Source organism: Ursus americanus, chromosome 3, assembly GCF_024610735.1.
Source record: "Ursus americanus isolate L20-20 chromosome 3, mUrsAme1.1.p, whole genome shotgun sequence".
NCBI classification, from domain to species: domain Eukaryota; kingdom Metazoa; phylum Chordata; class Mammalia; order Carnivora; family Ursidae; genus Ursus; species Ursus americanus.
The window spans coordinates 66,699,633-66,716,996 of record NC_142129.1 but is presented as its reverse complement, the minus strand read 5'-3'; the positions used below and the strand labels follow the sequence as shown (position 1 = coordinate 66,716,996).

Sequence of the window (17,364 nt, the reverse complement as noted above, 5' to 3'; positions counted from 1 at the left end):
GAGATTTGCCAAAACTTGTAGAGAAGACTCAAACTGCCTCAGTACAAGGAAGCCCATCTGATAAGTCCTCTCTCTGATCTCTCAATGCTCGAGCGGTTTGGCACTAGAATAAATAATTGCTCACCAATGGCGAGTTTCCACGGAATCGGTTGCTCTGAGGCCTTTTCCGAAGTGAAGGGTGGTGAGCTGATTTTCTCCAACCAGGGCAGTAATGATACCAGTGAGCAGAAACTCTAAGGGAGAAACAGCTCACTTCTTGAAAAAGACAAAAAAGAGAATTTTGTGCCTCTATCATTCAGAGGAGCCCCAAACCTCATACTCAAGGAGATCTGTGGGGCTACGCTGAATGAATAACAGCGGCCAACATCTTCTAGCATTTACTATGCCCCAGACACCCTTGTAAGGGCTTTGCATATGTCAACCCAGTTAATCCTCCCAACAAGCCAATGAGATAGGTATTATTATCATCTCTCTTTTAAAGGTGAAGGACCCGAGGCACAGAGAGGGGATGCTGTTAAGTCAGGAGAGCAGCTGCATGGCCGGCCAGGAGCTCCAGGTTCATCCGGGACAATGACGGGCCACGAGGAGCTCCCGGTGGGGCCTGGCTGTGTGTGCAGCTGCTAAGTCTGCGTCCTGTTTGTCCTCACAATAAACCCCCATTAGCGAGGGGAGCACAATTGGTCTCCCTTGCTCTTGCAACCTGAAAGAGCCTATAGAATACAGATCCCATTGTGAATGCTTTTGTAATTTGGAGATTCTTTTTTTTTTTTTTAATAAACGGAATAATCAGCCCCTTAATGTATCCATAGGGAATTCAGGAAAGGGATGAAGAAGCCGCTCCTGTTTTTGAGGCATTTGCAATCATTGTTGGAGAGACAGAGCCAACAGATGGGGAACAATAGTGAGGGACTCCAGGGCTGGTGTAAGCAAATGCCGGGCTGTGGTCTTTGCCCGTGAATGCTGTGGGAAATCGGAGAGGGGAAGGGTATTTACTCACTGGTTATGGAGTTCGTGGGGCGGGGGATGGAAAGAAGAAACTGGGTGCCTTTGGGCACGTTGGTTCATCTTCAGACTGCACCTTCCTCAACTGTGAAATAAAGCCATAAATTATCTCAAAGACTCCTTCCAGCTCTAACATTCAATGAATCCTGACCTTTTCTGTAAAGCTGGATTTTTATGTGTGGTATTTGCTAAGAGTTGGGACACACCCATGATTGCTAGGGCCCAGACGGAAGATCACATGGTCAGGTTGATACACTTTCCACACCTCCCGTTAGCTCCCAAGAGCCTAAGTGTCCTGACCTTTAGCCTTACCTTTTCCTGGCTGTTCACTTTAACGATTGCCCCAGCCATTTGTATTTTTTTTTTCTTTTTGGCTATTTGCATTTTTCTTTCTTTTCTTTTTCTTTTTGTCAGAATATAAAAGTAGGATAGTACTTAATCATAACTTGCATGTTTTAATATTTTAAAGAAATAAAATTTAACAAATGGGATAATCAGTCATTTTGCTCATTATCATTTAAATGTCTCTCTTGTGTCTTCATTATTTTTAATTTTTTTTTCAAAATTCTAAGTTATTCTCATCCCCGATAACTGGTTATGATGTTTAATATACAGTTGCAAATCGATGAGGTCTGTGAAATGGAAATTAAACAAATTTTTAAGATTTGTTTCTGTATCATTATGCATACCATGTTTTCATGAGTAGAATGGTTTTTATCCCAAACAGGAATGTGGTTAAGAGAAAAAATGATCTGATGTTCCTGATCATTGAAATATACAAACAATAATCAAGGAAGGGGGATTTAAGAAATATTTTTTACAGTGGCTTTCTTTAACCTGGCAAGTAGTCTATAGAGCCCATAAACCAGCTGTTCTTTAAGTGTGCTCCCCCCAGCCAGCAGCATTGGCATTGAACAAATTCTCAGACTTAATCAGAACTTTGGGAGGGGGGCAGCAGCCTGTGATGTAACAAGCCTTCCAGATGATTCTGAAATATCTTAAAGTTTGAGAACTGCTATCATAATCCAGGCTGCAAGGAAATAGATCATAAATTATACTTAATGACTATCTTTCCTTAATAGTCCCTCCCCATACCCAGCTGGAAACTGAATTTGGAAGTAAAATCGCCACCTGGATTATTGGCAGGCTTCAGTGATCCCCGCTACAGGTTGAATTTAATGTCAGCTGTTCTATTTGCACTCAAGTCCTCCTATATTTGTAGACCCAAGTCATGTTTCCAACGTTATCTTCTCCTGTTCAGATTCTTCTTATCTTAGTGAAATTGGATTACCATTCTCTTCCCCCATGCCCTCACTCTCTGCATGAGGGACAACTGACGTGAGTTAAGACAGGGAAGGGCCTTTGGTAAGTGGAGATACATGAGAGAGCACATTCCTGGATGGCACCATGGCATAATCAAATGTATCAAGTCACCAGAGCTTCTTGGTTTCTACCAAAATCTTATGTCAGATATCATTTCCTTTCTGAAATCTTTCTCGGTCCTTCAACTGGAAGGTGCCATCTCTCCCTGCATAATGCTCCAGCTGCTCCCCTCCTGGGTTTGATGTGTCTTTCACAGTATACCCCATTCTGCATTCTTGTGTAGCCAGTATTGTCTTGCTTGGACCCTGAGTTCTTGAGATCAAGCCTGCTCCCTACTCCTCTTTCTGCCACACGTAACACCTAACACAGTGTCAGACACAATAACTTGGTCAATCGTTGTTGTGTTGTGGATGCAGTGACAGGGCTGCCAGGCAAGCCCGGAGAGTCATTGGATAGCTTTTGGCCAAGGCTATTAGCTGTTATGAGTTAGGCGTACGTTCCACACTTGTCCCAGAATATTCCCTTGCAGGTAACTGACATTCGTTCTCTTTAAGATTTATAGAAAGCTTACAACCCGTGCTTAAAATACAAAATCCACCTAGGAGGGATCAAGAAATAGAAGGAAGATCTCGAGGACGAGCCTAGCTCTTCTACCCCCTGGAGCTATCAAGGGGCAGCATACAACACTAGAAAGGGCTGGGGCTGGGAAACGGGAACAAATCTTTGATTTCACAGTCTTGCCTGGGGCCTTGACTGACAGTAGCTGCTGCTTTAACTTCCATCTGTGGCTTCACGCCTTTTTAGAAGACACTCAGGAAATCTCACTCTGGTCTTACAGGGAATATTTTCAGCCTAAAAGGAAAATTGTGAGCATGAGAAGCAAGCTCGTCTTGCTTTCCCACACCAAAAGACAGAGATTCATAAAACAATAACGGTCTGGAAAGAATCTGAAGATACACGGTACAAAACGTATTTAGTTTATTATTTTAAGCGCTCTTACTACCACTGCGGTGAAAACAAACAAGAAACGGGCAGCCCCCCCCTCCTCCTCCAAACAACGTTTAATTTATATGTATGTATGTGTTAGCCACTCAGGTCTTGAAATTCATCTATAACATCATAAACCCGTGGCAAATTCTGAACAGGGAAATTCATTGTTGGGAAAATATGATAAGGAAAGATATGGTTTAGGTGGATAACCCCCCCAAATTTTAATCTATATTTGCGATTTAATCTAGATCACGTTTTATCTGCATTGGCTCAGATTTTTCCCTCCTCAGGGATCCTGCCGCTGTTCTTCCGGCTTCATTTGCCGAGGAACACTGCCATCATGCGGCCTGCCGTGGTAAAGACAGCTTCTAAGAGACAGCCGGCCGCACGGTTTTAATTTTGATGCTCTCTCCAGAGAAATGTGTGCAGCTTTAAAATGTGCTTTGTTGTTTGAAGCTGGGTTTGTTGATTCACTTCTAAAGTAGCATCGTGAAGGTATCTGCCAAAGGATGAACTCTGTGTCAGTTTTTGAATCCCCAAATATATAGGGACCACATTAAAAATATCACATCTACAAAATAATGAATGGTTCTGCTTACTTTATAAATTTGTAAAGTTTTCATAAATGTAGCCACTGTAAAGACAGTAGAATACCTTTATCATGTAAACCAACGTGGCTGCCTCTTTTTTTCTGCACACTGGTAAGTCCGTTCAGGGTGACGTAAGGAACTGTAGGCAGACAGCACGGTGCGGTTCAGAAACTAAAAGTATGAAGCTCGACACTAGGTTGGAGCCTTCAGTTTGCCACTAATTAACTATGTAATTTTGAGCAAGTCACATAGGCTGTGTGGCCTCGCTACTTTCTTAAATGGAGTTAGGTTTGATACACTTCAGTCAAAACTGCTTTCCAGTCGATAATTCTGTGATTCTAACCTGACAAGTAAACACATTCTTTAAAAAGCAAGAATGTTTTTCTTTCCCTGTGATTTTCCTGTAAATATCCTCTTCCTTCCTCCCGAGCCCCTCCCCCAGCCCTAAGTGAAGCTTTGTCTGCATGACTCATGCAAAATTCTCTCCGCAAGAACGCAGAGATTATGTGTTGGGCTCAGCACCGTTCCAGCGCAAACGGCTCTCATGCACTTTGTGGGCATTCCCAGTGTAGGTTATCTCCACAGACAGAAAATAAAGTTGATGAATCTTTGAAATTGGCAAACAGCTTACCGGCTTCTGAGAGCTGTAGGTCTTTAAAAAAAAAAAAAAAAAGTCCCAGAATGTTAGAAAAGACAATTCAGAACACTCTGATGTCTTTAATACCTGAAAGGGAAGGACAATTTTCTTCCCTAACTACACCTTCTGCTTCATAAATTTGTCAAAAGTAAGAAGAGGATGCAGATACCGCTTGGAGCACAATCGTGAGGTTAATGTTCTGATGAGACAAAATGATGGTAAATTATTCCCTGGAGTTGATTTCGTGACGCGTGTAACAGGGTGAGGGATGGAAATACAAGCAGGCGTTGATGTTTAAACTGTGCCGGAAGGGCACGTAAATGCAGGGCAGTTGCTAGGAGACCTGGAGCACAGAGCTAATGCCCCCGCTGTGTGCGCGGGATGTTTCATCTCAAGAAACCTTGTCTTTCACAGTCAACGATGACATTCGATGTATAGTCTGTCAAAATTCAGGTGGACCAGTGCTTGGTTATTACTTCTGTCAATCCAGCCATTGTATCATCCGCCACCCATAAAGGGAGCAAAAGAAAGAGAACAATCTAACGTCGTGCCAGTGACCAAGATGCTCCAGGAGAGCTCAGTGATTCACTACAAATTCAGTTTAAATACTCTTACGTGAAAGACAGCTGGTTTGTTCTCATATTAGTTTCAAGAAGTGCGAAGTCGTGGCCGAAGAATCACCCCAGCGTTCCAAAGTGAGGGATGCCAGGCCATAAATAGAGTTCTAAGCGAAGATGTGCTTGAGTAGGACTTTGACCCCTGTTGTTTACAAAGCAATCCTTTCAGCCATTTGTGGGACTTTTTAAAGACAGATTTTGTGCTAAATGCACACTTCCGGTTTGTAATTACCACTGAGAGGATAGACGTGCAGGACTTTGGAACTGGCCTGGTTTTGAGAGTTCTTCCAGCGCCCCCCACTGGTTGAAGACGGAACTGACCCTGTCTGTGGGCAAGGGTCACGGGCAGCCCGTTCAGAAAATCACAGCAAAAACTTCTGCCCTTGTAAAACATTGCCAAGTTTTGCCAGTATCCAGGAGACACTCTATTCAATGAGAGAAAAAAACTACAGGCTGAGAAGTGGGTTTAGTATGTCTTATTTTACTTAGAGGAAACTGAGTCACTGAGAGGTATTTTGAATTATTCAAACACACAGCTAATTATCACCGGAACTGGAAACCATCCAGGTTTCCCTATCCACGCTCTTTTACAGTAACACGATATAGTCTTCCTCAGGAGAGTTGGGATGTTCTGCTATTCTAGTGATATGAAAGGCGGCAATAGTAGTCCTGTAATGCTTCTAGAATGCTTTACAATGTGCAAAGCATGTACATTGTTTCATTTGATTCTTACAACCTTGGGAATTATTCTCATGAAATAGTATGCTTAACACACAGAATTGATCTGCACTGTTATAAAAGTATAGTTCTAATTCTACTAGTTTTGTTTTTGTTTTTGTTTTTGTTTTTAGGTCTTTGTTATAATCCTATTGCCATGCTCTAGGATTGAGGGTCACATAGTGGCCTTGGAAGATAGAGAATTGGAACCCTAATGTGGTTTGGAATTTTTCTTCGTGTTTGCTCCACTTCAGGATTGAATACCCATAGATAAAATAAAATGTGCATTTTACTGCTTACCTGTGGAAAATATGAAATTATCCTCTGTTATAAGCCATTTTTGAGAGCCTACAAGGTATCAGGCCAGACATAGAGCAAATATGAAGATGTTGTTCTAGGCTAAACTTTGAGAGAATTGAATTGCACTTGGGTTCAAGAAGCAGAAAAAATGAAATAGATGGGTATCCATAAGTTTACACTCCTATGCTTTATGGAGCTTTAAAAATACCTAAAAGAGGTGGAAGCATCTAAATAAAGATGGCCTCTTAGGGCCACCTTCTTTTCCTGATCTCAGGGTCTTCACGTCTCCTGTTCCTGTGGCCTAGAAAGCTCTTCCCCTAGAGATCAGCATGACTTCGTCTCACATTTCCTTCAAGTTTTTGCTCAGGAAAAGTGAGGATTTCCCTGATCATATATTTGAAATTGCAGTGCTTTCCAGGGCCGTAACACCTCTCCAGGACCAGCCTGGGAGTACAGGATGTTTTTCCTTATTTATAGGCCCAGAGGAGCCCATCTTTTTCTAATCTGTACAAGAGTAACTTGTGGGTGGGCTATGACCCTAGACTTTCCCGAGTTGATTTTTCTCGGTGGCGTGTATTACCACCTGACAAACTATCTATTTTGCTGTCTGTTTTTTAAATTGTCTGATCTCCTACAGCTGCTGTACCATGAGGACATTCATACAGCACCATGGAGTCCATGGACAGGAACCAGATTGTCAGCACCAACATGCCAGCCAAATGACCAAGCCATTTTAGAAGGGGATCTTCTAACTCTTAGCCTTTGAGTTTTTCAGCTACAGCCTCAAATAGCATTTGCGGAGACAAGCCTTTCCCCCTGTGTCCTGTCTTGCATTCCTGACTCACGGAAACCATGAGAGATACTATTATTAGTGCTTGAAGCCAGTGCATTTTGGGGTTATTTGTTATGTAGCAAGAGATAGCTAAAGAGTGCCTGGCCCACAATAAGTTCTCTAAATATTCATTGACTTAAGGGATAAACATAAGCAGATTTTTTTTCCCTAGGGTACTCAGTGATCGTAATATAATGTCCGTTATTAACCTAAACAAAACTGTATAAAAAGTCTCAGCTCTACAATGTCAGTGGTTTTAGAGTCTCTAGATGTAGGCTTGAGTCTAGGATCTGTGATTTATTTGCCATTTGACCTTAAATAAATCACTTGTAGTCTTTGGTTCTTGGTTTTCTGAATCTGTACACCAGAAGTAACCATAACCGAATTATGCTACTAACATATACCACCAACTTGGAGGAGCCTTGTTGACAGTGCAGAGCCCTGGATCAGGGCTCTCCTGAAACCCATGCCGCAAAATTATCCATTATGTGAACGAATAAACCTTCTTTACCGTTTAAGCCAGTTCCATTTGTTGGTGTCACCTACACCCAAAAGCTCTTTATACAAAGTTCTCACAAGAACAGAAACAGAACACTGGCAAACAAACCCAGATGACATGTAACGAGTAAGATGATACATGGTAGACTCAAGGATAACAACTAAGAAGAAAGGGATATCAGATCGCTGTATCAACCATTTCCGTGAGCTGATGGCAAGGACACCCTAATTCATCCGCCGGGGGAAGTCAGGGAGGCCCAGTGGGGATCCGTCTTCATAGAAATTTCCGTTTCTGTAGGTATATTTTAGAAACCTTGGCTTCGAATTTCTTCCTTATGACTGCATTTGACGGGTAATTGCTGGCTTAATAGCATCAAATTCATGTTTAAATGCCATAAAGGACCAAGGGGCTATTTGTGTTCCAGAGAAGATACGCCAGGCGGCCAGATTGTGTTGTCCACGGGCATCAAGAAAACACGCCGCCAAGTTTCCGTGATCGCTCCGGCCCCCGGAGGTCCCCAGAGAGTACGAGAGGGTCTTATGGGCCACTTGCCACAATATCATCGCCTTGTCAGAAAGCTCTTCATTTTGTTCCAAGGGCAGAGGACACTGTCCCGGCTGTGTCGTGAAACACTAATAAAAAACTCGTCTTACAGGTTGAAGAGTTTTCATTTTTAAGAGTTGAGGAGACAGGGATTTCTGACAGGCCCGGATGGACAGCATGAAACGTGACCACTGTGAAAATTTGGCCTCCCGAGGTTTAGAGAGATGGTGGCTTGAAGGGATGATCTGAATAATAAAGGCAGGTCTCTGTTTTATTCGCCTTGGTCACCTGGCTTCCTGTATGTTAGAGTGACTTTGATGGGCAATTTAATTAAACTGCTATTTGTTTTGTAAGTGCAAGTGCTTATCTCTTGATTTTATCCTCTGCTGCTCAAGTAAGTTGGTCAATGATTGATTTTTTTTAGCATCATAATACAGGTAACTTTCTCAGTTTTATACATTTCTGCATGGAAATTCGCTGTTTTCTCAAATTATTCCACCAAGTTTAGATGTGTTTATTTTTATGGCCAAGAGATGGGACTGAAATAGCTTCTGTGGGAAGAAACAAGGTTCTTTCTCTAGGTTAAAACTGTAAATTTGTTTCCAAATATTAAATCAATGCTTTTTACTTATGTTAAAATCACATTTTTTATAGCTTTCAGGGCCAAGTCTTGAAGTCTATCAACCCAAGGAAAGAAAGTATGGAACAGCCTAGGACAAATTGGCCATTGATCAAATTTAAGACCCAATGCTCACTTTTAGAAAGACAATGTTGTAAAAATCAGGCTTATTAAGAAAATAAGGATTTTTCGAGATCACTTTAACTCCTTCTTTTGTGTATTGAGGACCATGCCCAAAAATTCAGGATCACAGAGTTTCCTCCACAATGCAAAGGTGACAACTTTTCCACCTATGGTGGGAGGTCAAGCTTGCTAAGGGGAAAAAAAGAAAAGTTAAAGAGGAAGCAAAATATCCAAGACTGGACCTTTCTAGCCAGCAAGGCTGGACTTCTTGAGGGAGAAGAACTACAGGTTGATCGAGAGATTGGATGCCGTGTTCTCATCCGTGTTCACACACTTAAAATGTTCATCCAGGGTTGAACTTTGGGAGAGCAGTGGCGGGGGAGAAGACCTAGAAACAACCAGATATGCCTGAGAGGGTCTAAGGACATGGAGGTGAGTGGCCAGCGTCAGGAAGAGTGTAGACTCCTTGGAGAACCCCAACCCTCAGCTTAGGTCTGTGTCCATTCTGGCCCTAAACAGATGACAAGAAGAAGGCTTAGCTCCTCACGAAGTGTGAGGAAGTGGCAGTGCCTGAAGAGAGGACTTGGGGTTTCCTGTGTATACATTGCATTAACGTAACCAGAAGGCTGCCGTGTTTGAAGATATCACATCTAGAGACAAATGACCGGGATCATGTGCTCTGATGGTGGGAGCCGGAAATCTGAATAGAGTCAGGAACAATTTAAAGGAGCCACTCTGCCACTCTGCCGTGGAGATCCGGGAGGGTTTCCAGGACAATGAGTCCATCTGAGGACCCTCCCTCTCCCCATGAGATCATAGCAGCTACACTCCTACCTCTGACTGATATTCATCTCCTATACACTAGTCTGGCCATACTGATTATTTACGGTCAAAGTCTCTTCTAACTGATCCTGGTTGTTAAATATTAGTATTTTGAATATTGTTCCTAAACATATCCCATATTTCCAGAAACCATCTTAGAGGGAAACTCAGAACTCTCAACGGTAGAGAATTTTATTCACAGCGACTGAACATTTACCTAAAGAGACTGCTAAAAATTTGAATCAGACTAAACATATTAAGTTGTCCTTCCCTTTGCCACTAAGGTGCAGAACCCGTAAAGGGAGGATCCGAGCAGTTAATCGAATATAAAGAAACTACATTGTTTCTCTACGAAATTTAGTGAATTTGCAGCTTTGTGAGCAATCCTGGTATACAGGAGATTGGAGAGGTCTGGGGACTTCCAGTTTTCCTTAAATCCGTTAGCAACACTAAGACCCACAGGGCAGGGATTTTTGTCTGTTTTGTTCACTGCCGTACCGCCAGTGCTCCGAATAAGCGTCTGGCGCATGGCAGATGCTCGGTAAGTATCTGCGGAAGAAATTACAACTGTAGCATGAGGCACGCTTGCAAAGTGCCTCCTAGGAATAGTAAAACAATTTCAACAAAAGCAGTGTCCCCCAGTGTCCCTATCATACTCCCTAGTTGTCAGCTCCCTCTAGGCATATTATGTTCCATTTTAGGCCCCCAAATTTAAGAGGGGCATTCAACAATAAACTAGAGAGGATCCGGGAGAGCAGGCAGGACAAGAGAATTCTGAAAACCACTCCCAAATAGGGACCAGTTGATACTAGTCAAGGAAAAAAATGTTAAGAGATAGGATGCTATTTTCAAATGTCAGAAATTCATTAAGGATGAGAATGGAATAAATGTATGATTGCACGTTCATAATTAGACCCAATGAAAAAAAAAATTATGGGTAGGCAATTTTGGCTCGATGTAACACAGAAAATACTGACTCTCATTTTCCGGTAATGGAATGGATTGCTTGTGAACCAGGGTGTGAGAATCACGTATTATCTTGTATTTTCTGTTCAATATTCATGGTATTTGCCTCCCTTTCCCTTTAACTTATTGTATATTCTTGAAAGCAGAAAAATGTAAGATTTGGAATGTAGGGTTAGATTTAAAACTTCATTACCGTTACAATGACGGGGCCTTTCAATTGATTGTTCACTCTCTTGGGCCCTAAGTGGGGGGGCAAACTCTAATCTGACAACGCATCTTTGCAGAGTCCAGAGCTCACTCTGATTACCTGCCGTCCATTGCAAAGTGAAATCGCGCATTTTGTAAATGAGGTAAGATTTCATGAAGTTGATGAAAATGTAAGAGAACTGCCCAAGTAACATACAAAACTATTTACTAATGAGGATTCGGCAGGGTTATCTCTGTTAATAATCGAATGAGGAGAGTTTGAAAACATAAGGATTAATAAGTATTTCAGTGGGAACTGCAGCCACTGGGTTTGAAAGTCACCGGAATGTCAAACAATGAAGACGGGCCCTTGGCAAAACTGATGAAGCTCTTGAACACTTTTGTAAATATGATCTTTTTTATATTAATTTGACAAAAGTCACTCCAAAGGTAAAGGATATTGCTTCATGTTATTATAAAATTGGATCCGAAGAATGATCTTACCTCGAAAATAGTAAACTATTTGTTTTGTGGTCCAATGAATACACATAGCTCTGTCAACTTAAATGTTGTTAAATACTAGGTGAAAAAATGTTCCCCATAATTTTTGCCCTTATTTTTTAAGATGAATTTAAAATGAGCTTCCCCCCGCCCCCATCTTGTGAAATTTGGTCTTCATTTCCATAGATTCCATTTTGGTGGACTTCTTTAGCAAAAATTAGCCTCCAATAATGCAAAACTCCTTGATCTCTTTGTTTCTTCTGCCAGGAATGCTTTTTTTCCCTTTTAGTTTTGTCAAAAAGGGATAAAACATATCAGTAATATCAATAAATGCTGTATTTCTACATGAGTTACCACGTGGATATCAAAGACACAGTGGTGTCTTATTTGCCACCAAGCACTGTGCTAAGGACCTTGTAAATAATCAATAAATAACTCTTTATTCATTTATTCATTCATGCTAGGCACCAAGGACATAGAAGAATTCAGTTTCTTACTTCCTGGAACCCACAATTCTGTCGTTATTCTGAGTTAACAAGTTATCCCTATATACATATTAGTATTATACATATACAGAAACACTTTCTTATCACAAATGTAATATATACTCATTGTAGATGAATTCAGAAAATAAGAAAGAGATCAAAAAGAAATCAAATGTAATCTTACCACAAGGAAATAAAAGCTCATGATATTTGGAAATAGATGCTTACAGACTTTTTTCCCCTATGTATGCATATAGTATATGTATCTAAACATTTGTATATTATATAAATATGTACAAATTATATAAGTATATATAATTGTACAAATTATGTAATTTATACAAATGTATATTTGTACACTATATAAATTTAGATATTTAAAGATTTTAAGCTACATGTACTATTTAATAAATTGTCTAGCTCACATTTTAATGTTATTGTTATTATCATTATTTTTTAAAGATTTCTTAATTTTTTAAAAGATTTTATTTATTTATTTGACAGAGAGAGAGAGCCAGTGAGAGAGGGAACACAAGCTGGGGGAGTGGGAGAGGAAGAAGCAGGCTCCCAGCGGAGGAGCCTGATGTGGGGCTCGATCCCAGAGCACCGGGATCACGCCCTGAGCCAAAGGCAGACGCTTAATGACTGCGCCACCCAGGCGCCCCTAAAGATTTTGTTTATTTACTTGAGAGAGAGCAAAAGTGAGAGAGCATAGAGGGAGAGGGAGGAGCAGACTCCCTGCTGAGCAGAGAGACCGATCTGGTGCCCGATCCCAGGACCCTGAGATCATGAACTGAGCCAAAGACAGATGCTTAACAGGCTGAGCTACCCAGGTGCCCCTCATAGACATTTTTTTTTTTAAAAGATTTTATTTATTTATTTGACAGAGATAAAGACAGCCAGTGAGAGAGGGAACACAAGCAGGGGGAGTGGGAGAGGAAGAAGCAGGCTCATAGCAGAGGAGCCTGATGCAGGCCTCGATCCCACAACACCGGGATCACGCCCTGAGCCGAAGGCAGACGCTTAACCGCTGTACCACCCAGGCGCCCCCCTCATAGACATTTTTAATAAGTATATATCCACCGAATCATAATGACTGACATTGCATTATGTGGATATGCCGTAATTTGTTTATCAAATTTTCTACTATTGGTCATTTAGATTGCTTCCAAAATTTTTTCTATTAACAATGTAATTACCCACACATACATTTTCACTCGTTTATCCATCTTTCTGTTTGGGTCAAATATTTTATACAATGTTAAGCTTGAAGATTTAAAAATTAAGAATATTAACAATAAATTTAAACATTAAAAAATGAGCAAACTGAATCCACAGTGTTAGAAGTCAAGAAAATGGTTGTCACTGGGGGTCAGGGTGAGTGTTTGGATTGGAAGGAGACATAAAAGTTGTTTAAAGCGCGCTTGGACTATCCTGTGGTTCGATCTGGGGTTGGCTACATGGGGGTGTTCGCTTTGTAAAAATTCTATGAGCTGTATGCTTATGACTTGTCACTTTCCCTTTTCTTCTATTTAGGTTGCACATCAATGAAATAAGTTAAAAAATTGTGCTATGATATACATCCATGTTTACATCCTTAAGTAAATTCTAAGAATCCAATACCATTATCATTTTTTTAATTCATGTTGCTAATTATTCTGCAGAGAAGTTTGCACCAGTTTTGACTCTAATCAACACTATATAAGATGGCATTTCACTGCATTCCAATTAATACTTACTGTCATCATTTTTCTAATTTTTAATGATTTATAAATTTAAACTTTGACTTTCTCTCTCTAACTTTTCATTCGGAAAATATTCAAACTCACAGAAAAGCTGAAAGAATAATATAATGGACACCCAGAGCTCCTTCATTAGATTTGCCAACTTTCAACTTTTTGCCACATTAGCTTTCTTTCTCTGTTCCTATTTACTCCCCCCCATACACATACACTTACACAGGCACACACACGTGTGTGTGTATATATACATACACATTTAATTCCCCATTTCCGAACTATTTGAAAAGAAGTTTTAGCCATCATGGCAATTTACCCCTTAATGCATCACTTAAGAATAAGGATATGTTTCTATATAACACAGCCCCTCTCCTGTGCCTTGAAACATTAGCAGTACTTCCGTACTACGAAGTAATAGCTAGTCTGTATTCGTATTTCCGCATTTGCCCCGAGATATAGTTTTTTCTGTTTTTTTTTTAATTTTTTATTTTTTTTTATTTTTTTAATGATTTTTTATTATATTATGTTAGTCACCATACAGTACATCCCCGGTTTTCGATGTAAGGCTCGATGATTCATTAGTTGTGTATAACACCCAGTGCACCATGCAATACGTGCCCTCCTTACTACCCATCACTGGTCTATCCCATTCCCCCACCCCCCTCCCCTCTGAAGTCCTCAGTTTGTTTCTCATAGTCCATAGTCTCTCATGTTTCATTCCCCCTTCTGATTACCCCCCCCCTTTCTTTATCCCTTTCTTCCCCTACTGATCATCCTAGTTCTTATGTTCCATAGATGAGAGAAATCATATGATAGTTGTCTTTCTCTGCTTGACTTATTTCACTTTAGTTTTTTCTGTTTTTAAAATACAGGGTTAAATAAAGTTCATTCACTCACTGCACTTGCCTGTTTTGTCTCTTTAGTCTCTTTTTACCTGAAACAGTCCTGCCACCATACCCTACTCCGCTTTCTTTCACGATGTTGAAATTGCTCAAGTCTAGGTCACTTGAAAACCTTCTGTTTGTTTTCCAATGTGTACAACTCTGCTTGATTCTGTGGGCTTATATTACAAAATTATTATAGGTTTTCAGAGGCACATGTATCAGCAACTGTAACAAATTTTCATTTTTGGCTATTGGTTAATCAGAGCAGGGCGCTGGATCTCCAGTTGGGCACCAGATGTTTTTACTGAGAGGGGGAAAAAAAGCATTAAGAGCTTTTAAATCTTAAGCTATTGCTTTGATCACATAAGAAATAATACTGACATTTCGTTCTCCGAAATGTGTTGCAAGGGTTTTCCTTGATATTGACACGGTATATTATTCAATGAATCTGTTAGTATAGAACCAGTTTAAAAGACCTGAAAAGGCAGTGACAGCCAAGAAGGATATTTTGAAGTTTGAAATGATCCCTATATAAATAGAACGGATCAGCATAACTTTGGGATAAAATTAGCCGACAGTTTGTGGGCTCTCCAGCATGTGCCTGTTTGCTTGGTGCCGCTCTCCTGATAAATCACAACAAAGCTTCCAGAGGGAGAGGAAGGATGGAAGGCGCCGCCACCCCTTTTACTAAGTCTGCAGCTGCCAAGTTAGTTAAGAGAAATTTCCTTGACGCTCTAAAGTCAAATGACTTCGGAAAACTGAAGGCCATTTTAATCCAAAGGCTAATAGATGTGGACACGGTTTTTGAAGTTGAAGATGAGAATATGGTTTTGGCATCTTATAAACAAGGTAAAAATTATAGGTGTGATTATAAAATCGATAGAAAATGGATTTTTTGTAATGCACAGCGTCGGTCACCCACTCTAAACCAGTAGCTCTTATGGTTTAAGTATAGATTTTTAAAAATGTTTCTGACTTCATCTTTTCTCTCTTTTTAACTAGATAGCATCATGGGGTATATATGTGTATTTCTTTCTTTCGCTCTGTCTTTTCTTTTCTCTTCTTTCTCTATCCTTATGTCTGGAATTTGAAATCCTGGACAATCATGTTTATTTGTGTACTTTGCTTTTATTTCTAAGTGTTCTGCCTAAAATGACACAGCTTAAAGAAAACATCTTTAGATTGTGGCTAAACAGGCTGCTAAGATCTGATCCAGACAGTGTGACTGCCTTGGGGACAGGCTGCTAGCTCCCTGCTCACACAGCCACTTAAAGGTATATCATCTCTGTATCTATCTGGATGGAAAAGGGGATTTTTGCCCCCATTTGGAGGGTTAATGACTGGGTAAGGCTCTGCCTTAATGCACCTTGATGGTCCTTATCATGGTAATGAGGTTTTAGTTCAGGCAAAAAGCTGAAACCAGAAAACCCAAAAAGTTAACTTTTTTCCCTTGACTACCATAATAGATCAAAACTGCAGTGGTCCTAAATACAGGATGTCTGCCTTTTAAAGAACGAGGGGTAACAAGAATGAGAACTGAATTTTTTTTTTTAATCAAGGGATTTTCTGGAGCCCACGCTTAAGAAATCAGAAATAAATTAGAAGTGCGTACATTCTGATTTCCCAAATCAGCTAGTTAATGGGGAACTTGAGTAGCGAGGCCATCTGGTGAGCAGACAACAAACAAACACCGCGTTCGACATCACTTCTGTTTAAACAAAATAGATGATAAGGTCTTGTGTTCGGCATTGGGAGAGAGAGAGCGATTCTTTCTTCATGTTGAAAGTACTTTCCATTCACATATAAATCATCAGCACCATCAATTTTCAGAAACTAACGTTAATGGTATATATTTCCACATTAATTTACTGTACTCTGGTTGTTAGTTCTGGAGGAAAGGATAGAACAGTGGCGGCCAGTGACTGTGTTTGTGATTTTTCCTGGAGGGCTTTATCATAAATTGGTATTGCTATTTTGACTGGAAGATAATGAGGAGGTTTGTTTTTTAAAAAGTAGTTGATGGGGCTTTGTTAGAAAGAAGGACTGCATACCATATAATCAGATTACCTTCACCTTCTGGATTTGTTCGGTGAAAGACTGAACGCTAAGTATGTTTTTAAGGTGTCTTTTAAGCTTATGTGTGTGCCGATGAAAATAACTTAGGTCCAAGGCAGTGTAATTTATTTAACACTGAGTTGTGAAGACCGCCTTTCCCCATCTCCTAAACATGCCAAATTGCATGGATCACCCGAGGTTTTGAGGTTGTGAGAAAAAGGAAGTTTGAGGGCAGGCTCCGGGGGAGAAGGGTACTGTTTCTCCTGCTTCCGGTGGGGTCATCACCCCTGAATCAGAAGAAAATGCAGTTTTAATCCTTTCTGTCAATATGAGCTGATTCCTATGGTCCTCATAGAGCAAAAAATTCATTCACACTCATGGGTGTTTTCTTAGTGTTAGGACTGTGGGATGTGGCTTTCCATTAGGGAAACAGCAAATTACACCCTCTGGGAAAGGAAAAGTAAAGTTCCATTTCTTATGCATGCCAGGTGAACGTATACGCAGAAATGATAGAATTTGTGGTCATATTTTCAGGGTTTATACAGGAATTGTGTGTATGTGTGCGTGTGCACATGCTTGTGTGCACAGAAAGAAATACACGTACTCTCTGTTTATATGAATATGGGTGTAAGAATCTCTCTCTTCAACCGTAAACCCAGATTAAAGCCTCATCTTTCTTCAAAGCTTCTTCAATTGTTTTCTTCACATTTTCACATGTCTTCCAGCCTCATTATCAAACCTTTTAATATTTCAGTCAGGAATGGAAGTGATAAATAGAATCCTAGTTGCTAGCCAAGCAAAGTTGACCTAAGTGGTTATATCAATTTCTCAAGTCACAAAGGAATTCCCAGGGAACAGGGTAGAGCTGAGCAGGCAACACTGGTTAATTAGTTAGGGTTAGTTCTAGGCATGAGACCCTTTTCTGTGTGGGCTG

General features: G+C 40.4%; 1 protein-coding gene across 4 annotated transcripts in view; it reads left to right on the top strand.

The window, feature by feature from the left end:
* The first annotated feature begins 14,958 nt into the window (after positions 1 to 14,958).
* The window catches only part of ASB4 (ankyrin repeat and SOCS box containing 4), a 60,230-nt gene continuing 57,824 nt past the window's right edge, over positions 14,959 to 17,364 (top strand). For all 4 annotated transcript variants that reach the window (XR_015724012.1, XM_045793206.2, XM_045793205.2 and 1 more), the window contains exon 1: positions 14,959 to 15,224. Coding sequence is in view for 3 of the 4 variants with exons in the window: in XM_045793206.2 (XP_045649162.2) it covers positions 15,038 to 15,224 (187 nt within the window). In the remaining variant the exon portion in view is untranslated. The remainder of the gene's footprint in view (positions 15,225 to 17,364) is intronic.